The 26,656-nt window shown below is 42.5% G+C and overlaps 1 protein-coding gene across 1 annotated transcript in view; it reads right to left on the reverse strand.

The window, feature by feature from the left end:
• Positions 1-26,656, reverse strand: part of dnah2 (dynein, axonemal, heavy chain 2) — a 432,951-nt gene that overhangs the window by 135,001 nt on the left and 271,294 nt on the right. Inside the window, exons 36-39 of the mRNA XM_060919614.1 lie at positions 25,938-26,041; positions 14,782-14,971; positions 14,453-14,633; positions 14,225-14,352 (exon numbers count right to left, since the gene is read on the reverse strand). Of these exons, the coding sequence (XP_060775597.1) occupies positions 14,225-14,352; positions 14,453-14,633; positions 14,782-14,971; positions 25,938-26,041 (603 nt within the window). The remainder of the gene's footprint in view (positions 1-14,224; positions 14,353-14,452; positions 14,634-14,781; positions 14,972-25,937; positions 26,042-26,656) is intronic.

Below are 26,656 nucleotides of genomic sequence, written 5' to 3' on the forward strand. Positions count from 1 at the left end.
CTGTCATGGCTCATAACGCCAGACTTCCACACTTCGGTGCAACAGGGCAAAGAAACAGCTCCCTCTCTCCTTCCTCTTCCCCAGACTTGCTTTTGCTCCATCCGTCTCTACCGCTTCCTCATCCTCTGCATCTCAATATCAATCATTCTCACTCTCTGTCTCTTAGGCGCTATGTTCAGTCAAAGTCCCACTCCATCTGACGTGACACAACATTGATATGTCCATTTCCGACCATTTGCAGAGGTAATAGTCCTCTCAATAGCACATAATGATTGAGGGATTATTGATTGTGTAAGAAGACAGGGAACGGGGGGAAGGAGCGAGAGTGGGCTTGAGTGTTGGGCAAATAAAGTCTCGTAACGACACGTGGGGATCTGTGGAAGACATGATGCTCGACCCTGTGCTGCTGCTCGTAATCTCAGGTATATTATATATTATTCCAAGTCCAATCTCTCGAGCCCCTCTCCCTCTCTCTGCCAGCTAACTGGGCTTGTGTACAGCCACAACAAATAAGGCTTTTCCATTAAAACCATGTTTGCTGGAGCAGGTGGGAGCTCTGAGTGGATTTTCTGAGGGGGATTTTATGCCTACCAGGCCACGAGTTTGTGTGTTTTGGAAGCTGGTGTTACACACATTGTGTTGTTCGGCTTTGTCAGTCAGGCGTTTTGCACATACGCCCACCTATACACACAGACACAAACACCCTCACAGACATACACACAGAGCACGCATGCCGTGTGCCAGCAGTAAACCAACAATGGATTCTGTCTCCTGGTGTGTGTCTGTGACTGTGTGTGTGACTAGACTCATCTGTGTTTGCCTATCTGATTCAATCCCCTCCAGCTCCAAAGACGAATTTAATACCAAACACTAACCTACTGTCCAGCTCCAGATCTGATAATGATCTAAATCTATTCATGATCTTTAAGCCTCTCTTATTGGATAATAGCACAGGCTTCCTATAAAAAGTGGATTTGGTAAATAGCCCTGAAAATTCTTTGCAGAATCCTTTTTTTCTCTTTCAAGGTTATCTTTCCAACGAGCAACCTAATAAACCATGCGCTTAGAGGCTCTGGTTGAAATTGTGGATTCTCTGAGGTGACTGGCGTAGTACCGATTTCTGAGGGGCGCAGCCTTTCAGTGCATGGTATATTAGATTTATATCCCTCATCAAAAAAAATCCAGACTAAAAGTGTTAACTACCAGTGTTGTAGTCGAGTCCAGTCTCGAGTCCCCAGTGTTCAAGTTCGAGTCAAATCCAAGTCATTAAAAAAGAAATCGAGTCGAGTCCACTATTGATCAGAGTTGAGTCCAAAACTCCAACCGCACCATTTGACGGTGGCTGTTTTAGCCCCGTTAACATTACTTTGTTCCTGAACACGACGTATGAACAGGTGAATGTGCTTCTCTTTGTCAGGGAGTGCGAAGTATTCTGTCAGAGATGGGTGGGAGACTGATGTAAGCGCAGAAGGCGTGTTTATTAATACAAATGAAGACGGTAAACAATCCAGAACGTCAGGCAAAATCATAAAACGGTGAAACAGGCAATAGGTCGAGCGAGGCACAAACAGGCTATCGTAGACTCGGCAGAATCAAAGGACGAGAAACAGGAAATCAGGGATCAGGAAACCAAATGAGGAAATAAGGCTCGGTAATGTCTCAGTAATGTAACTCAATACTTCGCAAAGTAAGTGTGTTTTCACAGTTTTTATACAGGCGCGCTGATTGCGCCTTAATCCTGTGCAGGTGCGAGTCGTTTACGGCGTGCGCACGCGAGAGTCCGCTTGGCACGCGCGCTGTCCGGAGCACGCCCGAGAATCTATCTGATGCACACGCCAAGGTGTGCAGGTGTGACAGTCTTACACGAAATTAGTACAAAATTAATGTAGATATAAATATCTTATGCCAAATTATCATGGCATGTTACAAAAAAAATTAAGAAAAAATCCGAGTCCTCGTCTCCATTTTCCAAGTCCTAATGCAGGTAATGCATGAGTCCGAGTCATCAGTGCTCAAGTCCGAGTTGAGTCACAAGTCTTTAAATTGGGGCACTCGTCGGACTCAAGTACGACAAGCCTGTTAACTACAAATAATTAGAAATAAATCTGAAAAAAATAAAAATTAGAGGTCTAACTCACCGTCTTTGTCCTGCTCTACTATGCGAGTGTCGAAATATCCAAATTGAAAAAGACTATCCAAAATTCCAAACTGTACATGAGCACAAAAATCTAAACAATCCAAATGGCAAAAAAAACCATTCCAACAAACTAGAACATATTTACAGGACCAAACACTGTGTTTTTATAGTTATTTGTTCTAAACATTTACCATACAACTGGAGTGACCGTTGACCTGCGCATGTGCAATGTACCGTGCTACCGCCTGCCTCGCTAGGCATGACCATGATATGTAGATCTACACACAGACATGCTCGTGGAGCCACAGCTCTGACTTGAGTCGGCTATATAGCTTAAAAGCATGACGTCAGTTCATGGTATATCCAGGATATACCATGACGGACTCACACCATATTCGTTTTTTTGTTTTGTTTTTTGATGTCATGAGACACATTGCTTTATCACATTGGAACTATTTTGTCACGTGATCCATCCTTGGCCAATCCCTGCATGAGAATTTTTTGATGAGGGATATAATTAACAGTTATTCCACGAAATCAAGTCGTACATGAACGTACTGATAGCGGCTATAAGCCATGTACGATGAGATTGAGTGGAATAACAGCACTATTCTATCCACATTCACTGGATATTGAGAAACAGAGCATTTTTATTTTTTGCAAATTCAATAAATAACTTTATACAAAGCATCTGACAAAACCATTTCCGCTTTGAATGTCAAGTCAAGTTTATTTGTATAGCGCTTTTAACAATAAACATTATCGCAAATAATTTTTACAGAAAAAATTTTTACAGAATTTGAACGACTTAAAACATGAGCTAATTTTATCCCTAATCTATCCCCAATGAGCAGCCTGTGGCGACGATGGCAAGGAAAAACTCCCTCAGACGACATGAGGAAGAAACCTCGAGGGGAACCAGACTCAAAAGGGAACCCATCCTCATTTGGGCAACAACAGACAACATGACTATAACATTAACAGTTTTAACATGAAGTCAGTTTTGTTGATGTAAACAAACCAGCAAAATGACAGTATTAATTTAGATTACGGTCCGTACAGTCTTAGCGGGGGAGACCACGTCTGCACAGAAGTTGAGGTAATCCGTCAGACAGTGTGTCAGCCCCTCTATGTCCTCACAGTGTGGGCTAAGCAGCACATCCCAGTCCGTGATGTCATAACAGTCTCTTACCCCTTTTCCACCAAATCAGTTCCAGGGCTGGTTCGGGGCCAGTGCTGGTGCTGGTTCACAACTCGTTCAACTTTCGAGCCAGCTGAGAACCAGTTTGCTTTTCCATAGCTCACGATGCTAAGGGAAGCCACGTCATTACGTCGCTGTATACGTCAGTTACGTCGCTACGTTTGCATAAACCTTGGCGCGAATATCGAAGCAAAAACACGGAAGAAGCAGCAGCAACAACAACAATAATAATGGATGACTTCGCGTTTGTACAGCTGCTGCTTCTTGTCGCTTAAAAATGGCGATCTTTCGCGGTCTTGTTATTGCTGTCAGTCTTAACAACTCCGCCCCCCCCCCCCCCCCCCCCCCCCCGCTGACGTAAGCGGTTCTTTCCTCTGGCCCAGCAGAGAGTTGGTGCTAGCCTGGAACTGGTTTTTCTGGCCCCAGAGCCAGTTCTTTGTCAGTGGAAACAGAAAACCTGGTTACAAACTAAGCACTGGCCCCGAACCAGCCCTGGAACTGCTTTGGTGGAAAAGGGACATCTGAGGGCATCTTCCATTTCAGGGGACCACCTCCTGATGGAGCTAGTTGTTGCCTTTAAACCAGGGGGGTGTACTGTACTTCGGCTGTAGACAAACCAGGTTGTGGTCAGACTTCCCTAGTTGGGGGAGGGGTGTGACTCTGTATGCATCCCTCCCATTAGCATACAGCAAGTCAATTGTCTTGTTGTTCCTTGTTGGACAGTCTACAGCAGACCTGGGCATTTTACGGCCTGCGGGCCGCATCCGGCCCTTTGGTTCATTCTGACCGGCCCGCGTAAGGTTAATTAGAAATTACAAAATAAACGTATTTTCTAATTTTACCTCATGCATGGACTGACTGTGCATTGCTTTTATTTTGAAGTTGTGTTCAACAAAAACGCAATGCGCGTGTCATGAAAATGACATGAAATCCCACGAAACCTAATCCCGCGATAACTACTTCCGTAATTTGTCCAGAGCAACCACAAACTTATACGTTATCCTTCAAACGGTCCAGCCAATCACATCGTGTGACGTCACCAGCAGGCGCCGGAGCCGATCTCTGGTGAAAAGCACCAAATGAGGTGATTAAACTACAAATGTGGGCATCATTATTATAATATGATGTATCTTGCTTGATATTTGGAGTAGAAAGACAATATTGTGATGTCTTTATTGTGTTTTGGGGTGAATGTGACTGAAAAAAAATGGTACAAACGTTCACATTTTGTTAACCATTGTTTTGGGAAATTTGATTGAATAAATGACATTTTTTGTAAGGCAACCTTGTTTTTTCCAGACTCTTACCAGTCTTAGCAGCTTGTAAAAACAATGTTATTTACTGCTTTATATAAAGAAATACAATTAATATTATGCAGAATTTAGTTCAGCCTTTTGGTCCGGCCCTCCACAAAATTTTCTGTTTCTCATGTGGCCCCATGGAAAAAATAATTGCCCACCCCTGGTCTACAGCGTGGTAGAAAGCAGCCAAAGTAGAGTCCAAAGTAGCGTGATTAAAGTCCCCAGAAATGATGATAAATGCCTCAGGGTGCTGTGTCTGCAGCCTTGCTGTGACAGAGTAAATCCTCTCACATGCAGCGGCTGCATCTGCCCTCGGAGGGATGTAAACACAGATGGTGATCACGTGACTGAACTCCCTCAGCAGATAATATGGCCGCAGGCTAACCGCTAGCAGCTCCAAGTCCGGGCAACATAAAACTGTCTTTACGAAGATATGTCCCGGGTTACACCAGCGGTTGTTAACATAAATGATGAGTCCCCCACCTTTGCTTTTCCCGCATGTGTTAGTGTCTCTGTCGGCTCTCACAGTAGTGAATCCCCGCAGGTCCACGTTAGCATCCGGTACAAGGTGTGTTAGCCATGTCTCCGTAAAGATAAATAAGCTGCTCTCCCGGTAATTCCACTGGTTGTTCAGAGCGGAAAGCTCGTCGACTTTATTCGGCAGCGAGTTCACATTCCCCATGATAACGGAGGGAATGGATGGTTTGTAGCGCTGCAGGTTGTCCGCTAGCCTAGCCTTTAGCTTAGCTCCAGCCTTGCAGCCCCTGGGTTTCCTCCTCAGCTCAGCCGGGATGGGGTGTCGTATCCCGGCTCGTCCCATTGTTTTCAGGGCCAGCAGCTCCTCTCTCGAATAAGTGAGAAAACTGGCTCCTGGTTGCGTGTTAAAGTTAAATATATCCATGTTATATAATAAAAAACACTGTCTTCGTAAGAAGAGCAGAAAAGTAAAAAAAAAAGGTGGAAAAAAGAGGTTTTAAGAGCTAAAAACTACAGAGCTACTGGAGAGGCAGCCGTCTCACACAGCGCCCAATTTGTGAAAAATGCAATAATAATAATAATTCTTGAAAATTTTTTTAAAAAGATACGTGCTTATCATCAAATGTTTTTATTACATATTTTGTTGCTTTTTTCGGTATTTTTTGGGGTTTTGTTTTCGAGTAGAGTTTTAATTTAATCCTCAACTGGTTCAACAACACACTCCGCCATTTTGTTTTTCTCTACTCACCGTATATGAGCTGATATCCTAGTAGTAGAGTAGCCAAACAGAGCATGTGATTGCTCATATCCAGTGAATGTGGATAGAATAATGTGCCATATTCACCTTTTCTCCAAAGTTATATATCTGATCTATCCTAATGAGCTCGCTAAAATTCATAAAATATAAAAGTGCTTTACAGTTAGACACAGAATCGTAAGTTACAATATACCAATGTTTCATTTATTATAATTATTATTCATGGGGTAAAGAAAGGAGGCTTTCTTTTGTGAAGATCTGTATATGTATATTTGTACACATACTGTAATTTTGAACCTGTACCACATGTCCAAGCAAAGAAAGGTAGGAACAACCACTAAATACCTTTCTATATTTTTTTTCTCATATCTAATATGTCATATCGACTGTCATTTTGCAGCCTCACGAACCGTATTCTGGTGTGAAAATGGACTGTCACAATTTTGTAACCAGCCGAAGAGGCTTTTAGCACCTATAATAAGATCAAGGAGGTGGTCACTACTGGTTGACGATTGCTCGCATCAACCACCTATTCTACATTATTAAGGATGATAGTAATTGCTACCGTTGTGAAGGCCTGTGACAACCTGGAGTTATTTTCAGCACAAACGTGGCTGAAACAATCAGTGTCTACAGGGAGATTTTTCAAACAAGCATTTAAGTTTTTTTTTAACCAATAAAAAAAAAAGCTTTATGAATATATCACTTGGCAAATCACGAATAAATTTATTGGTAGAAAACAAATATTTTCAGCACAGTGTAGTTTGCAAATGCATTCGGACTGAAAGACACAACTCACACTCAGTTAATCTCAGCAGGTCATCAGAATGCACAAACACTCCTTAAAGGTTAATGTGCATTTCTGACTCTAAGATATTAATAACAAACCTTGGGACAAAATACCAGAAGAGCTGCGTAAAAGAAGGGTTTCTGTTGATGGTGAGTTAATTATGAAAGATGCACTTCTATATATACTAGTGCATCTCAAAAAATTAGAATACCATGAAAAAGTTCCTTTTTTTTCATAATTTAATTCAAAAAGGTAAACTTTCATATATTCTATATTCATTACATGTAAAGTGAAATATTTAAAGCCTTTTTTGTTTTAATTTTGATGATTATGGCTTATAGCTCATGAAAATCAGAAATCCAGTATCTCAAATTATTAGAATATTCCCTAAGATCAATCAAAAAAGGATTTACAATACAGAAATGTCCAACTTCTGAAAAGTATATTCATTTATACACTCAATACTTGGTTGGGGCTCCTTTACCATGAATTACTGTATCAGTGTGGTGTGGCATGGAGGTGATCAGTCTGTGGCACTGCTGAGGTGTTATTGAAGCCCAGGTTGCTTTGATAGTGGCCTTCAGCGTATCTGTATTTTTGGGTCGGGTGTTTCTCATCTTCCTCTTGACAATACCCCATAGATTCTCTATGGGGTTCAGGTCAGGCAAGTTGGCTGGCCAATCAAACACAGTCGTATCATGGTCAGCAAAACATTTGGTAGTAGTTTTGGCACTGTGGGTAGGTGGTAAGTCCTGCTGGAAAAGGAAATCAGCATCTCCAAAAAGCTCGTCAGCAGATGGAAGCATGAAGTGCTCTAAAATCTCCTGGTAGATGGCTGTGTTGACTTTGGACTTGATAAAATACAGTGGACCAACACCAGCAGATGACATGGCAACCCAAATCATCACAGACTGTGGAAACTTCACACTGGGCTTCAAACACCTTGGATTCTGTGCCTCTCCACTCTTCCTCCAGACTCTAGAACCGTGATTTCCAAATTAAATGCAAAATGTACTTTCATCTGAAAAGAGGACTTTGGACCACTGAGCAACAGTCCATTTCTTTCTCTCCTTAGCCCAGATAAGACACTTCTGACATTGTCTCTGGCTCAGGAGTAGCTTGATATTAGGAATGCAAAAGTTGTATCCCCTTTCTTGAAGATGTCTGTTCGTGATGGGTCTTGATACACTGACACCAGCCTCAGTCCACTCCTTGTGAAGCTCTCCCAAGTTCTTGAATCAACTTTTCTTGACAATCCTCTCAAGACTGCGGCCATCCCAGTTGCTTGTGCACATTTTCCAGCCACCCTTTTCAGCAATGACCTTTTGTGGCTTACCTTCCTTGTGGAGGGCATCAGTGATCATCTTCTGGACAACAGTCAAGTCAGCAGTCTTCCTCATGATTGTGGTTGTGCGTACTGAACTAGACCGAGAGATACACTGTGTTCATACTGTTTTACTCAAACTCGAAATGAAATATTCTAATATTTTGAGATGGGTTTTTTTATGTTTTTGTACTGTATGCCATACTGATTAAAATTAAAATAGAAAAATGCTTGAAACATTTGAGTTTATGTGTAATGAGTCTATAATATACAACATTTTCACTTTCTTAAATAACTGATGGAAAATATTGAACTTTTTCACAAAATTCTAATATATATATATATATATATATATATATATATGAGTGATTCCACGCTTATGGCTACTGAAATGGGGACATGAACTTATTTTTAAAAATTCACCTAAAACCATTTCTTTTTTTTACCATCAGGTCACAAAACGTAATCTTTAATGAATGATATGTTAAAAGATAACTTTAATTTTCTGAGATGTAATAAAAACATATTTATATGCCAAAGTCAGAACGTAACAGAAGTGTTGTGGACATATATATTCTCAATTTTAACAATGTAGAATTACTTTTTGAAAGATAGGAAGGTGATGTTTTATCAAATATAATTAATAAACATGTGTAGTAGAATAAACATACACATTCTTTCAATAAGATTAACATGGTATATAGCTAGATTGTAATTAATTTGTAACAGACGCGAGATGGACAATCGTAACAGAAGTAATGTAACAGACATCATTTTGGAACTCATAGGCTTGACTTTGGCATATAAATGTTTTTATTACATCTCAGAAAATTAAAGTTATCTTTTAACATATCATTCATTAAAGATTACATGTTTTGTGACCTGATGGTAAAAAAAGAAATGGTTTTAGGTGAATAAGTTCATGTCCCCATTTCAGTACCCATAAGCGTGGAATCACTCATATATATATATATATATAATACATACAGTGGGGCAAAAAAGTATTTAGTCAGTCACCAATTGTGCAAGTTCTCCCACTTAAAAAGATGAGAGAGGCCTGTAATTTTCATCATAGGTATACCTCAACTTTGAGAGACAAAATGAGAAAAAAAAATCCAGAAAATCACACTGTCTGATTTTTAAATAATTTATTTGCAAATTATGGTGGAAAATAAGTATTTGGTCAATAACAAAAGTTCATCTCAATACTTTGTTATATACCCTTTGTTGGCAATGACAGAGGTCAAACGTTTTCTGTAAGTCTTCACAAGGTTTTCACACACTGTTGCTGGTATTTTGGCCCATTCCTCCATGCAGATCTCCTCTAGAGCAGTGATGTTTTGGGGCTGTCGCTGGGCAACACGGACTTTCAACTCCCTCCAAAGATTTTCTATGGGGTTGAGATCTGGAGACTGGCTAGGCCACTCCAGGACCTTGAAATGCTTCTTACAAAGCCACTCCTTCGTTGCCCGGGTGGTGTGTTTGGGATCATTGTCATGCTGAAAGACCCAGCCATGTTTCATCTTCAATGCCCTTGCTGATGGAAGGAGGTTTTCACTCAAAATCTCACGATACATGGCCTCATTCATTCTTTCCTTTACACGGATCAGTCGTCCTGGTCCCTTTGCAGAAAAACAGCTCCAAAGCATGATGTTTCCACCCCCATGCTTCACAGTAGGTATGGTGTTCTTTGGCTGCAACTCAGCATTCTTTCTCCTCCAAACATGATAAGGTGAGTTTTTACCAAAAAGTTCTATTTTGGTTTCATCTGACCATATGACATTCTCCCAATCCTCTTCTGGATCATCCAAATGCTCTCTAGCAAACTTCAGACGGGCCTGGACATGTACTGGCTTAAGCAGGGGGACACGTCTGGCACTGCAGGATTTGAGTCCCTGGCGGCGTAGTGTGTTACTGATGGTAGTCTTTGTTACTTTGGTCCCAGCTCTCTGCAGATCATTCACTAGGTCCCCCCATGTGGTTCTGGGATTTTTGCCCACCGTTCTTGTGATCATTTTGACCCCATGGGGTGAGATCTTGCGTGGAGCCCCAGATCGAGGGAGATTATCAGTGGTCTTGTATGTCTTCCATTTTCTAATAATTGCTCCCACAGTTGATTTCTTCACACCAAGCTGCTTACCTATTGCAGATTCAGTCTTCCCAGCCTGGTGCAGGTCTACAATTTTGTTTCTGGTGTCCTTTGACAGCTCTTTGGTCTTGGCCATAGTGGAGTTTGGAGTGTGACTGTTTGAGGTTGTGGACAGGTGTCTTTTATACTGATAACGAGTTCAAACAGGTGCTATTAATACAGGTAACGAGTGGAGGACAGAGGAGCCTCTTAAAGAAGAAGTTACAGGTCTGTGAGAGCCAGAAATCTTGCTTGTTTGTAGGTGACCAAATACTTATTTTACAGAGGAATTTACCAATTAATTCATTAAAAATCCTACAATGTGATTTCCTGGATTCTTTCCCCCCATTCTGTCTCTCATAGTTGAAGTGTACCTATGATGAAAATTACAGGCCTCTCTCATCTTTTTAGGTGGGAGAACTTGCACAATTGGTGGCTGACTAAATACTTTTTTGCCCGACTGTGTGCGTATATACACACACACACACACACACACACACACACACACACACACACACACACACACACACACACACAGTGGTGCTTGAAAGCTTGTGAACCCTTTAGAATTTTCTATATTTCTGCATAAATATGACCTAAAACATCAGCAGATTTTCAGATTTGTGGACGGATGAGACCAAAATAGAACTTTTTGGTTTAAATGAGAAGCATTATATTTAGAGAAAGGAAAACACTGCATTCCAGCATAAGAACCTGATCCCATCTGTGAAACATGGTGGTGGTAGTATCATGGTTTGGGTCTGTTTTGCTGCATCTGGGCCAGGACGGCTTGCCATTATTGATGGAACAATGAATTCTGAATTATACCAGTGAATTCTAAAGGAAAATGTCAGGACATCTGTCCATGAACTGAATCTCAAGAGAAGGTGGGTCATGCAGCAAGACAACGACCCTAAGCACACAAGTCATTCTACCAAAGAATGGTTAAAGAAGAATAAAGTTAATGTTTTGGAATGGCCAAGTCAAAGTCCTGACCTTAATCTAATGGAAATGTTATGGAAGGACCTGAAGTAGGGCTGCTCGATATTGGAAAAAATCAATATCACGATTTTTTCAGTAAATATCGATATCGCGATTTTTAAAACGATATTTATACACCTTTTTTTAAAGCCCTGATCATCAACACCTGAGGCACCGGGCCACATTTTTATAGTACAGGCCTCATAGGCTACCTGTCAACCCTTCCCGTTGTACCCTGAAACGCCTTTTACTTAAACTATTTACTGTGCAAGCGCGTACTTTGCATAGGTCCTATAGCCTGCACAAGGCTCACGTTCTCCTCACTCAACATTTCCGATCACAGAGGATGGAGCCAGCGCTGGTATTACCAGTGATTACTGCGTAACGTCCACACTGGCTCGTAGCCAGCCAAGGATAAAATCTCTCTCTCACACACACACACACTACAACGTAAGCTTGTGTGTTGTTAAGACACCAACATTAAACACGCACAATATAGAGACAAGTCCTTAAGAATTAACATACATGAAAATAGGCTTCTCTTCCTTCATCTTCCAAATGTGGACTCCGCTATCTTTTTGGCATGTCAGCATTGAAATACCATTTGCAGAGATATTTCACTCGCCATTAAGAAAAGTAAAAGCAACACATGATTAGGGCTACATGATTAGCAGGGGGACACCGTTTTAAGCGCACGGAATTTTAAAAACAATGTAATTACATCTGAGTCCGTCTACATCGCGCAATAAACCCGTCCTTAGCAGAACCTACTTCAAAGCATGATGCTAGCTGCAGATGCACAAGTCAAAATCAAATGAACCCAAGTAAACATGCCGCGGCGGGCAACATTAATAACCAAATTGCCTTACCTTAAAACGCTGCCTTGACCACAGGACGACTCGCAATTATTCCACTTAAATCCACACAGTTTAACACATCTAACACAGCTAGCAAGCTGGATATGTGCTAATATTGTTGTGCTTGTTTTCTTCCGTAGATGCCATTTTTACATTACCCAGTCCCACATCCAAAAATATGACGTAAATATATGTTAATTGTATTATTATAACTGTTAGCAAGCAAATCAAACAACATATTAAGAAATCAATATATCAAATCACCCGACACGTATGAAAACAGAAGAACTGATTTTTTACTGTTGCGGAGATATCGCGGGAGTAGAATGGATGACGTATGCAAGGCTACGGTGTGCCTTAGGGGACAGAAGGGTTCGTTTTACCTTACTGTCACGTCAATGTTATTGTTGTTTTATTGCCATTGTAGAAATATTGTGCACGTCCCTTTCGACAAATGACAAAAAATCGTTTCATATCGATATTATGAATTTTGATATCGTTTGACACCAATATCGATATCGTGATAAAAATACGATATATTGCACAGCTCTAACCTGAAGCGAGCAGTTCATGTGAGGAAACCCACCAACATCCCAGAGTTGAAGCTGTTCTGTACGGAGGAATGGGCTAAAATTCCTCCAAGCCGGTGTGCAGGACTGATCAACAGTTACCGCAAACGTTTAGTTGCAGTTATTGCTGCACAAGGGGATCACACCAGATACTGAAAGCAAAGGTTCACATACTTTTGCCACTCACAGATATGTAATATTGGATCATTTTCCTCAATAAATAAATGACCAAGTATAATATTTTTGTCTCATTTGTTTAACTGGGTTCTCTTTATCTACTTTTAGGACTTGTGTGAAAATCTGATGATGTTTTAGGTCATATTTATGCAGAAATATAGAACATTCTAAAGGGTTCACAAACTTTCAAGCACCATTGTGTGCATTGTGTGTGTGTGTGTGTGTGTGTGTGTGTGTGTGTGTATATATATAGTTTATAATGTATATTCAATAGTTATTCCATGAAATCGAGTCGTACATGAGCTGATAGCCGACGAGGCACGTAGCGCCATGTTGGCTATAATCCATGTAGAACGAGATTGAGTGGAATAACTGTTTTATTCTATCCACATTCACTGGATTTTGAGAAACAGAGCATTTTTATTTTTTGCAAATTCGATAAATAACAACTTTATCCAAAATGTCCAGCAAAATCATTTCTGCTTAGAATGTAACCAAACTGGTGAAATGACAAGAGCAATTTGTGAAAAATGCTTTCATAATAATTCTTGAAAAATAAAAAAAGATAATGTTCTTACCATCAAATTCTTTTATTCCATATTTTGTTGCTTTTTTTGTATTTTGTGGGATTTTCTTTTTGCATAGAGTTTTTATTTCATCCTCAGTTGGTTCAGTAAAACGCTCGCCATTTTCTTCTTCTTCTTCTTTAGGTTTTTTTGGCGGTTGGCAAACCACCTTAAAGGTGCATTACCACCACCGACTGGACTGGAGTGTGGAACAGGAACTATTGGGGGTGAAAAAAAACCTCCTCTATTCTTTTACCTATTTCTATTTCTTTTAAATACTTGATAAAGTGATATGTCTGACTTGATGCACTCTGATATTTTGTTTTTCTCTACTCACGGTATATGAGCTGATAGCCTAGTAGTGGAGTAGCCAATCAGAGAGCATGATTGCTCATATCCAGTGAATGTGGATAGAATATATAATATATACCACGAGTTGGCCTAGTGGTTAGCGTGTCCGCCTCTCGACCGGGAGATCGCGAGTTCTACTCGCAGTCGGGTCATACCAAAGACCATCATAAAAATGGTATCTACTGCCATCTGGCAAGGCATGCTGCACTACAGATGCGAGTAGTGAAGTCAAACTCTTGTGGTTGCCAGAGGACTAGCCCCCCACTGTAATCCTAGCTGTAAAGACGAGAGGCCGAGGGCTATTGAAATGGAGATCGGCGCCGCACCCATACACCTCAAAGAACTGGTGAGTACTGGGACAGGAGACTGCCTAGGTAGACCAGATCCTTGCATGGAAGGGACTTTTATATATATGTACGTATACACATACATACCTGTTTCATGTTTCTCATTCATTCAAAAAAAAACAACAACCCTGAGTCTTCCCTGGTTTAGAAGTACACTGAGGGTTAAATTTAGGCTTTAAATTGACTACACAAACGTTTTGGTCAATACTTGATCATCCTAGTAACATGCTTGTGCGTGCTGAAAGTGTGAAAGTGCAGCACCTTGCAGTTGCTGAAGCCTTCTCCAAACAGAGTGATCTCAGCAATCAGGGTTGAGTCAGGCACCACCATCGAGATTGGCCTAAACATGGACTTCAGATTATCAGGCAATTCAGAACGACCAGCATAACCTAGAGGACACACGCGCACACACACAAATACAGATATATATTAGTGTGCAATGTTCTAATACTCAACTGGAGAAAAAAAGTCTCACTGAGCAATACGTACCAGGATTCATAGTGATGAAAATGCCACAGGAATGGACCAGGCAGATCTCCCAGCCCTCAAACAAGAAGTTGATGGCTCCAGCAGACAGTGCGGAGAGGATGGATAGGATCTGCTGTGCCACTACTGACAGCACTTCAATATTAATGCGATTAAACTCATCAAAACAACCCCATGCCCCTGTCTGGAAACAGACACACTCTCATTCAGTACATCATCTGTAAACTTCATTATATTATATGCCTTATAATTCCTTATGTATTATCCATTATGTTATGTTAAATTAAAAAAAAATGCTTCTAAAGTATTTATTGCATATTTAGAACATGAACCTGAGCAAGACCGGAATACATGCGCCCCATGGATTTGAAGTCCAGACCATCAGAACAGTTGATCACGATGACATATATGCCCAGAGCTTTGCCCAGGTCTTTCACTGTCTCAGTCTTGCCTGTCCCTGCAGGACCTTTGGGAGAGCCACCGCGGTGCAGATGTAATGCTGTGGTCAGCGTCATATAGCACCTATAGAAGATAGTGCTCACTTTTACTCACTCTGTTTCAAGAGCATACGGTATAAGGACCAACTGGTAGACCAAGAAATAGTAACTATAACTTTCGATAATCTGCTGTGTTTTGTCATGCTGTTCCTTTAATTTAGCAACCAGATGTTTGGTTGTACAATTTACAGTAACTTTGGATCCCTAGTGTCACAAGCATTGTTTAATATTGTATTAATCTATATAGAGAATTAAAACATAATTATCTATGTACACGCAGTACGGTAATGCCTTGGTCAGCACTGCTGCCTCACAGCAAGCAGGTCCTGGGTTTGGACTAGGTGCCCAACTGGGACCTTTCTGTGTGGAGCTTATATTCTCCCTGTGCCTGCGTGGGTTTCCTCTAGGTGCTCCAAGTCAAGTCAAGTCAAGTCATTTCTATAGCGCTTTTAACAATAGACATTGTCTCAAAGCAGCTTTAATCAAATTTCGTATTGATTATGAAGTACTACTATTGACCGTTAAAGCAGTGAATGGTCTCGCACCACAGTACCTGAGTGAACTTCTGGTCCTCTATGACCCACCACGCCTAAAAGGTGCAGGCTATCTGCTGGTGCCTTGTATAGTGAAGGCTACATCAGGGGGCGGAGCCTATTCTTACAAAGCCCCACAGTTATGGAACAGCCTTCCAAGTAATGTTCAGGAATCAGACAGTCTCAGCGTTTAAGTCTAGGCTGAAAACATATCTGTTTAGTCAAGCCTTGTGTTAATGGTGTTTATGAGGTAAAGGTGTAGATCTGGAGGGTCCTCAGACATAGTGTTTTGGTAAACTGGGATGTATGGATGCTGTCAGTCCCCACTCGCTTGCTCACTCGAGTTTGTTGACGGTGTAGTGGCTGCTGCTTTATGTCCCGGGGCTCCCTCATGCCTGTGCTACCTTCTGGCTCTCCCCTTTTAGTTATGCTGTCATAGTTAGTTGCCGGAGTCCCTGCTTGTACTCAGTGCAATATGTATACTGTTCCTACTTATTCAGGTGACATTGGGCATACCTAACAACCTGTGTTTTCCCTCTCTCCCCCAATCTGTCCCTCTGAGTTACATGTCGGTCCTGGGATCGAGATGCTGACCTCTTCTGCTTCTCGGACCTGCCTGATCCATCCTGGTGCCCTGTGTCTGGTTGGAGTCTCATCGCATCGCTCCTGTGGAGGGCGGCCCCATGTGGACAGTTGGGGGTCACGCCTGGAGGACGCTCTGGACTCTTGCAGTGGTGCTTTTGTGGCTGGGGACTGCAGTTGACTTGCTGACTTTGGGACTGCAGTTGACTTGCTGACTTTGGGACTGCAGTTGACTTGCTGACTTTGGGACTACAGCTGTTGTGAATGGTTTTACGCTCGGGTTTCCGTCGGTGGGGGGTTTATAGCATCAACAAAGCTGACTTTATGTTAGGACTGTTAATGTTGTCTGTTGTTGCCCGAATGGGGATGGGTTCCCTTTTGAGTCTGGTTCCTCTCGAGGTTTTTTCCTCATGTCATCTGAGGGAGTTTTTCCTTGCCACCGTCGCCACAGGCGTGCTCATTGGGGATAGATTAGGGATAAAATTAGCTCATATTTTAAGTCGTTCAAATTCTATAAAGCTGCTTTGCGACAATGTTTATTGTTAAAAGCGCTATACAAATAAACTTGACTTTACAGAATTTGAACGACTTTAAACATTTATCCCTAATCTATCCCCAATGAGCAAGCCTGTGGCGACGGTGGCAAGGAAAAACTCCCTCAGACGACATGAGGAAGAAACCTTGAGAGGAACCAGCCTCAACAGGGAACCCATCCTCATTTGGGCGACAACAGACAACATGACTATAACATTAACAGTTTTAACATGAAGTCAGTTTCATTGATGTTATAAACTCTTCAACTGATGGAAACTTGAGTGCAAAACTGTTCATGATGACTGCAGTCCTAAAGTTAGCAAGTCAGCTGTAGTCCTCAGCCATAAAAGCATTACTGTAAGTGTCCAGAGCGTCCTCCAGGTGTAACTTTCAACTGTCCATATGGGGCCGTCCTCCACAGGAGCGATGAATGCTCCGGTTTCCTCCCACAGTCTAAAGACATGTGGATAAGGCCAACTGACTACTCTAAATTGCCCATAGGTGTGAATATGAGTGTGAATGGTTGTGTGTTTCTGTGTTAGCCCTGCCATAGATTGGTGACTTGCCCAGGGTGTACGCCACCTCTTGCATGACGTCAACTTCCCTGTGACCCTGACAGATAAGTGGTATCGATAATGGATGGATGGATGGATGGATCAACTGTGTCCAGAAATATTTTTGAGGTCTGAGAGAATTCCATGCATACTGAGATATCAACATACACAGGTGCACTAACAAGATACTAAGGGGCTAAGAAACATGCACACAGATACACACACAAACCACTCAATGACTGTCACAGTATGCCCATTCTCTATGTCCTTGAGTGGGTTTAGGATGCCATGTGCTCATCAACATAAGCCAGGATTAGATGTTTCCTTTCATTTCACGGAAGATTGTTTTGCAGCTGCGCTTTTCACTGCTATTTTACTGTTTCGAAAGGAGGCAATAAAAATCAGCTATTGACTCTCACTTCCCATGTGGAATCCATGAATAATTGACAGTCAGGGAGAATCTTCACACCGCCATTGTAATGCTTGTACACCAAATCCCAGAATCCAAGCACAAAACATGTGTGTTTCTCTCTTTCTTTTCCTGTTTTTCATCGGTCTCTTCGATCAAATCAAATTTGAAATGTGTCAGAAATTATTGTATTAGGATTAGAATATTGGCAAAACATAGTAAATAACTGTCTGAATCTCTCTCTCAGGGATAATAAGGAAGAAGGTTCATTATCACCTTGATACAGATTTTCTCTGCTGCCATTGTCAGCTTTCCACTGTGGCTCATTCAGCTCATAATATTACTGTTAACATCTGGCAATGTTAGTTCATGCTGACCCTGAAGATGAGTTCTCTAATGGTTCTGCGTGTGTAGACCGCCTTGGTCTATGCCTCAAACGCTGATGATTATTATGAAAAGGCGGATGTTATAATAACAATTCCACAGAAGTGCTGATATGATCTGTTATCAGTATCATTAACGACAGTACAAGCAAGATCTGTAATAAATGAAACACTATCATATTCTGACAAATTATTATGCACTGAGAGTTTATAAGGCAGCTGTACCTTGAGCCAATACTATGTCCATTTTATCAGGTAAAATCCCACCAGTACACCATACATCAGTGGAAACAGACCACCATAGGCTTACCGCCGGTAGTGGCATGCTAGTGTTTTTATTTGGCACTGCTATGAGTCTATCAGGTGCAGTAAAAACTGAGTGCAGGTCTTACAAAATATAGCTTTTACCATGTACCATTTGTGTTAACTGCCCTCTATCCTTTCATCTGTCAATAGTGCCTGACCACATACAGGACCAGTCAAAGGTTTGGACATACCTTCTAATTCAATGGTTTTTCTTTATTTTTATTAAAGGTGCCCTTCCACCAAAAACGTTTAATACTGGCTCTTTTTGAAATACCATAGTTCACTCCGAGTTGCATATGCATGCTGCATGTGAAAATGTAATTCTACCCCCATTCCCTGTATTAGCTTATGAAAGAAAATAGTTGGAAAAACGAGCAGATCAGAAAAAGCCATATGAAGTTACGTCACTTCGAAAATTAGTATTCATGGCCTCGCCCATCTTGGCTTGCGACCGCCCACGGGAAGAAAGCGCGAGGAGAGAGACATACAGTAATTTGTCCCGAGGCGCGGCGCAGTGCTCCGCATCAGTTTCGTTTCCAACGGCAGCTCCAGCCCGACTTTGCACGCTCGTAACTCGGGTAGGGGAGGTCCCAGCCTCCCCAGACTTGGCAGCCAGCAACCTCTGCCCCCTCCCAAAGGAACCAGCGCTGCCAGGGCGGGCTAGCTCCACGCCACGGGACGTAATTCGCCCTGAGGCGTAGCACAGTGCTCCGCATCAGTTTTGTTTCCAACGTCGGCTCCGGCCCGACTTTGCACGCTCGTAACTCGGGCAGGGGAGGTCCCAGCCTCCCCAGACTTGATAGCCAGCGACCCCTGCCCTCTCCTGAACGAACCAGCGCTGCCAGGGCCCGTCAGCTCCCAGACAGGGGACATTATTCCCCCACACCCCCCGAGGCGAGCTCCGCTCCGTGCCTCGTGCCTTGATGAGAGCCGCTACCGCAGAGAGTATTCAATTAAATAAATAAATAAATGAATGAATGAATGAATCCCTCCCAGTCACACATGCGCATGCACACACACACACACACAAGCGTTCTGGTTGGGGAGAGAGCTCCCTTCCTCTGCTCTCCCTCTCCTCTTACAGGGCGCGGTCACTGGGGAAGACACACAAACACACGTTAATTCCTGTCAGGTGCAGTGATTCTGCTACTTACCTTCCCTGACTCCGCCCTCCATTCACAGACCGCTGCTCGGCCACGCCCCCGCTGCCACATCTACATTGTTATTGGTCAAAACATTGATGTCGAGACCATAATAGCCAACCGAAACAGTTTTGAAAAAACTTGGCATTTGGATTTCCCGGCAAACATTGATTTTCGTGACGTCGTGTGCGGGACGCCTCCCTCTGAATCCTACGTCAGCGCTGGTTTGTTTATGAGGAAACGAACTGGTGGTTTTCTGCAAATTTCTTCAACGTTATCACGTAATTATTAAAATGGTTAACAGATGTATCGTAGGAGGGTGTAGCAACACCAATCTTGATGGGATTAGTACTCATCATTTTCCACATTGCACTCAGGTGACAATTCCATATTTCAATGCAAAATCACTAGCTGCTAAACTTGGTCTACACAGGCTGTGCACTGAAACCATGCAAAGCTCGCGCAGCCTGCTGGCGCTTCCGCAGGTAACATCACGAATCTGGCTCCAGACTCCCTTGGGATTTTTCCAGACACGTTTTGTTATTTTATTTTATTCTGCTGTAGACAGATGGCCTTGTGCAAAATTACCCTTCTGGATGAGTGTGTAAAGGGACATTCTTTCATATAAAAAAACATGAAATTGGTCCAGAATATGCACTTTAAGAGTTGGTTAGTACTGGGAAAGGAGACTGCCTGGTACCCCTTTTCCACCAAATCAGTTCCAGGGCTGGTTCGGGGCCAGTGCTGGTGCTGGTTCACAACTCGTTCAACTTGCAAGCCAGCTGAGAACCAGTTTGCTTTTCCATAGCTCGCGGTGCTAAGGGAAGCCACGTCATTATGTCGCTGTATACGTCAGTTACGTCGTTGTATACATCAGTTACGTCGCTACGTTTACATAAACCTTGGCGTGAATATCGAAGCAAAAACAACACGGAAGCAGCAGCAACAACAATAATAATAATGGATGACTTTGCGTTTGTACAGCTGCTGCTTCTCGTCGCTTAAAAATGGCGACCTTTCGTGGTCTTGTTATTGTTGTTGGTCTTAACAACTCCGCCCCCCCGCTGAGATAAGCAGTTCTTTCCTCTGGCCCAGCAGAGAGTTGGTGCTAGCCTGGAACCGGTTTTTCTGGCCCCAGAGCCAGTTCTTTGTCAGTGGAAACAGAAAACCTGGTTCCAAACTAAGCACTGGCCCCGAACCAGCCCTGGAACTGCTTTGGTGGAAAAGGGGCATGGGAAGACCGGATTTTGGCATGAGAGGGACTTTGATTTTTTTTTTTTTAAATTTAGTTTGATCTCAAACACATTAACCCCTTCATTGCCCTTGGACGAGTCACATACGTCATGAAATCTTTTACCGCTGTGCCTTATGACGTACACAACTCATCATAAATACCTCCTCTTATCTACCTTACTTGGCACATTACTTTTAGTTTACAGTGGTACATTACCGCGAGTTGGCCTAGCGGTTAGCGTGTCTGCCTCTCGATCGCGAGTTCTATTCACGGTCGGGTCATACCAAAGAACATCATAAAAATGGTACCCAGTTACTTGGTGTACATTGTGTTTTCAAGTACAACTAATTCATGTTTATGGACAGGTTCTCATTGACAAGACCTGTTGTTTTTGATTACTAAAGTTATTTTTACTCTACAACAGTGTTTTTTGTGATTTTTCTATACAAATATTAAAAATATAAAGTTCTGAACAAGTTAGAGATAGATTATCAGAATATCCCTATATGCCTGGCACATTACAATTAATTATGGGTGGCAGCCAAGGGGTTAAGAAGGCAAGAAATTGCACTAATTAACTTTTGACGAGGCATACCTGTCAAGTGAAAAGCATTGCAGGTGACGACCTCATGAAGCTGGTTAAGATAATGCCAACAGTGTGCAAAGCGTCATCAAGGTAAACGCTGGCCACTTTGAAGAAGCTAAAATATGAACAAGCGTTGCCAGGCAAAACAAGCCTCGCCCGGCAGCACTTATTCTATACCTATATGTTGATAATGGTAATATTTCTCAATCAGCAGCAGTCAGGTTATAGTCCTATGAAAACCCATGACCTTGAGTTTGAGATTTCAAAGTAATTCAAGGTCAAGGTGCCAAATGAAAGCCTATATGGCGCTTCCTATAAGTTCTCATCTCATCTCATTATCTCTAGCCGCTTTATCCTGTTCTACAGGGTCGCAGGCAAGCTGGAGCCTATCCCAGCTGACTACGGGTGAAAGGCGGGGTACACCCTGGACAAGTCACCAGGTCATCACAGGGCTGACACATAGACACAGACAACCATTCACACTCACATTCACACCTACGCTCAATTTAGAGTCACCAGTTAACCTAACCTGCATGTCTTTGGACTGTGGGGGAAACCGGAGCACCCGGAGGAAACCCACGCGGACACGGGGAGAACATGCAAACTCTGCACAGAAAGGCCCTCGCCGGCCGCGGGGCTCGAACCCGGACCTTCTTGCTGTGAGGCGACAGCGCTAACCACTACACCACCATGCCGCCCGCTTCCTATAAGTTGATAATGGTAATTATTTTTTTCGTGGTGTGGTTTCCATCAAATCCTGTGCTCTGATTGGCTGGCGAGCGAGTCCGTATCCTATGGTACGGACCCCGGTTGCGGACCTCTGGCTACTCACTCGTTCACAACAACAAACATAGTAGAATATTTTGTTAACATTTATCTTTTTTTGATAAGATTTATTTATAAGATTATCAAAAATCTTATAAATTTTTGCCAGCATTTCTCAGGAGAATAGCATTAATTTTACAGCATGGATAGCGATAACGACAGTGTTCACAGTGAAAGCGAGTTTTACTACCCTGAGGAAGAAGAAATAAAAGAAAACATTTCAGGAGAAAGTTTAAAGCCTCTAACTTGCTAACAGTTTGATCTCATTAGTTAATGAGGCCCATTTTGGACCATGTTATCCTAATACATAATACTACGTTTGGTAAAAAACTTTAAACCAGTACAATCTCTTCTTCAAAGTTTCACCAAATGGCTTTATTTATGCAATATAAAGGTCATAATACGCTGGTTACAAATGTAACCGTGGTTCTATGACTAAGTGGAAGACCGCCAGGGCGGTGCTGAAAGCACTAGTGGAAGGATCTTTGCATCTGTGCGTTTCGAGAGTCGCATACAAAAGTTGTCATCTCATGACGTATGACGTGCCTGCCTATATAAGGCAACATCCCACGTCATTTGGCCTCAAGATCATTCTAGCGCAATCCGAGTGACCAAAGACCCTGGCGGTCTTCCACTTAGTCATAGAACCACGGTTACATTCGTAACCAGCGTTCTATTTCCTTCACTCCAGACTGCCAGGGTGGTGCTGAAAGCACTAATGGAAGACGAATACCAACCCACTCATGAGGAATTCAGAAGAGCATCACCACCTTCTGTAAGAACAGCTGCACACAGCAATAGCATGGATGCAACATTTAGCCTGTAGTACCGGGCAAATGTCCATGTATTGGACCAAGTTGCAGCAGCACAAATGTCAGAGAGTCGTACACCCTGGAAAGCTGCCCATGATGTTGCCTGAGCATGCGTCAAATGGCAGCGGACAGGAGAGGGCACAGTACGTCCCATGGATTCATAGGCATGGGTGATTGCCTACACAACTCAACAGGAGGTTGAGGTTGAGGTAGGGGGTCCCACTAGTAGTGACAGTAGGAGCTGGAACCATGGCCTGGATGGCCAATGAGGAGCTATCAATAGCACATGGTGACTGTGATCGTGCGCACGGCAGAGAGTCCTCCACAACAGTGGTAGAGGGGGAAAGGCATAAAGGATGGCCCTCGGCCAGTCGTGGGCCAGAGCATCCTGGCCCAATGCTGCCGTTTCTTTTCCCAGGGAAAACCATGTCGAACAATGAGTTGTCGGACTGCTCGCAAACAGGTCCACAGTTGCTCTCCCATAGGTTTTCCAGATCTGTTCCACCATGTCTGGATGCAGTTTCCAATCCCCTTGAGACACCTTGCCGCATGACGGAGCATCTGCCACACTGTTTAGGCATCCGGGTAGATAAGATGCTCTTATAGAAAGGAGGTTGTCCTGAGCCCATACTAGGAGACTGTGAGCCACCTGAAGCGCAGCTACAGACCTTGTTCCCCCCTGATGATTGATATAGAAAACAGTTGCCACATTGTCTGTACGTACCAATACATGTTTGCCCCGTAGCACTTCCTGAAAGTGGCACAATGTCAGAAACACCGCCATCAACTCCAGTGTGTTGATGTGGGACGTGCGCCAAGGAGCAGGCCAGGTGCCGTTCACACCTTGCCGACGCCAGACTCCACCCCAACCCATGAGGGAAGCATCTGTCCGGATAACCTCCCACCGTCCCGGTGGGGGACCAAGTGGAACTCCACGAGTGAGAAAGTGTGCCTGGGACCAAGGTCTTAGCATGAGCATGCAACGGCGTGTTATTCTCACCCTCATGTGCCTGTCTCGCACTGGACACAGACGCAGTTGAAGAAGCCATCTCTGAAAAGCTGAAAAAGGGAAAAAAATAAACCCGTTACATGCGCATGTGTCCTACTTCTTCTTCTATTGTTCTGGTGTCTCCGATGGGACCGTCTTACAGCGCACGTAGAGGTATGGCATGTGTATTGCATCGTTTTCAGCAAGCGTTGCGTTGCCATATGGACCTGATATTTTACTGATCCATTGCCCATGTGGACACGATATTTTTTTTACCCGCTAAAAAAAAAAATCTCGTTGCCGTTGTCGTGTGGATGTAGCCTTAATTTATCTCTGCAAAGTGATATGTATTGCTTGAGAGGTGGCGGTGCAAGATCATGGATAAGTTTACACATCAAGCACATATCAGCAAAACAGATAAAACTCTCAAAGGTTAGTAAGTTGTGTTTTGTTATGATGGCACAATGATGGTAATTTCTTGGTTTTTTATCAATAACTTTTATAGCCTGTTTGTAGAGGGTGGCTAAAGGTTGTAAGATAGTCACCCCTACCTGGGACCAACTTGTAGAGCAATAAGATAGATGAGAAAAAAATCATAGAATGTAAAAACAGTTTAGCAGCAGGTAAGGGCAATTGGTGCCTGATATGCCTAAAATTAGCTAGACTAGCTCTGACATTTTTGGATATCTTTTTTATGTGCTTTTTAAAAGTTAAGTTAGAATCAATGATAACACCCAGATACTTGAAATTATCAACAGTATTTATCACCTCTCCTTTAACAAGGATATTGGGTTGTTGTTTTGGGTCATGCCTCTTGATGGAAAAATACATGGCTATGGTTTTGCTCACATTAAGAGTAAGACAGTTAACTGTCAGCCAATCAGACACTTTATTTAACGCTGCAGTGAGTTGTGTTGCAGCTTGTTCACTCGTTTTGGCGTGTGTGTAAATAACTGTGTCATCTGCATACATCTGAATGTAAACTTCTGGGCATATCAAAGGTAAGCCATTAATATATAGACTAAATAAAATCGGTCCTAAAATCGACCCCTGGGGGACTCCAATGGTGCTATTAGATAGGGGACAGCGTGTGTCCATAATTCTTGTACACTGCTTTCTTGAATCGAAGTAAGATTCCATCTATGTCAGAGCGTTAGAAGAAAGATTGAACTTTGAGAGTTTGTTTAATAGAACATTAATCAGGTAATGTAATGACCATTGCCCAGCTACCCTGAAAATTTGAAGTCAATCAGTGCAACCGTCTTGACGCTAGATTGTTAACAGACAGACACACACACAAACAAACCGCACTGATTACAATACCTCGCCCCGCTTACTCTGTCGCGGGTGAGGTAAACATATATATTTTAAACTTATGTTTGCCACATAATTCCATCTATGTTCCATGTGTTATTTCATAGTTTTGATGTCTTCAGTGTTGTGTAGAAAATAGTTGAAATCAAGAAAGATCTATGAATGAGTTGGTGTGTCCAAATTTTTGACTGATATTTTGGTTGGTAGACCTAACAGGATATACGGTACATGACAGTATTTTCAACACAGCTGTAACAGTGAAGGGTTTACCAACCTGCACCTGACACACTCATACCAGACCCCCCCCCCCCACTACCCCGTGTCAGCGGAGGACATACTGTGTATAACTGATAGGCTACGGTCAGCTAATTATAATTGCGTAGGTGTATCTGATAAATTGGCCAGTGAATGGAACTACAAAGCAGCTTGTGTATGACTCCGAGTGTGTTAAAGCCATCAGTGGATACAAATATTGAAATTCGAACTCAAGAAATGTGAGTCTAGGGACCTAGTGTCCTCAGGAAAACGAGGAAGACATATAATACTGCATTTTGCTTGTAATGACGACAGGTCATTGTGTGGGTGAGCACCTGCTATGGCTCTCTACAAGAACAAAAAAGGCATAAAAACACTTCAGGGAAACTCCTACAACAGCAGTGCACCAAGGCAGCTTAACACAGTAACAGGAAGGCTGTTCGGCTCCAGGGAATCCAATAATGCTTCAGCTCACAGGCCAGCCGCTGTTACCTTTGATAGGTGAAAACAGATGTGTTGCCATGGTTACAGTACCTGTCAGTGAGAGGGGTGATGACTAAGCGGCCTGAGTTGCCCAGGTATTCGTAACCGTACTGGAAGTGTGTATTAGTCTGCTTGATAATGCAGTCATCCATATCCTGCATGCACACATACACACAACAAGCAGATGGTGCTTTGATTAGTCACTTCATAAAACACCAAGTGATAATTTCATTTATACAGTACTTTCAAATTCTTCAGTGGATATAAAAAGTCTACACACCCTGTTAAAATGATAGGTTTTTCTGACGAAAAAAAAAATGACACCACGATAAATAATTTCAAAACTTTTCCCACCTTTAATGTGACCTATAACCTGTACAATTCAATTGAAAAACAAACAAATCTCTTAGGGGGGAAAAAAAACCCAAAACATACAATAAGCTGGTTGCATAAGTGTGCACACCCTTAAACTAATACTTTGTTGAAGCACCTTTTGATTTAATTACAGCGTTCAGTCTTTTTGGGTTCACACATACCGTCAATTAAAATGACTCTGATTAACCCCAAATAAAGTTCAGACATTTACTCAGTTGCATCCTCCAGCAAAAGCCAGGGTTCACAGAGAGCTTACAAAACATCAGAGGGATCTCACTGTTGAAAGGTATCAGTCAGGAGAAGGGTACAAAAACATTTCCACGGCATTAGATATACCATGGAGCACAGTGAAGATGGTCATCAAGAAGTGGAGAAAATATGGGACAACAGTAACA

The sequence above is a fragment of the Neoarius graeffei genome, chromosome 1 (assembly GCF_027579695.1).
Source record: "Neoarius graeffei isolate fNeoGra1 chromosome 1, fNeoGra1.pri, whole genome shotgun sequence".
Lineage (NCBI taxonomy): Eukaryota > Metazoa > Chordata > Actinopteri > Siluriformes > Ariidae > Neoarius > Neoarius graeffei.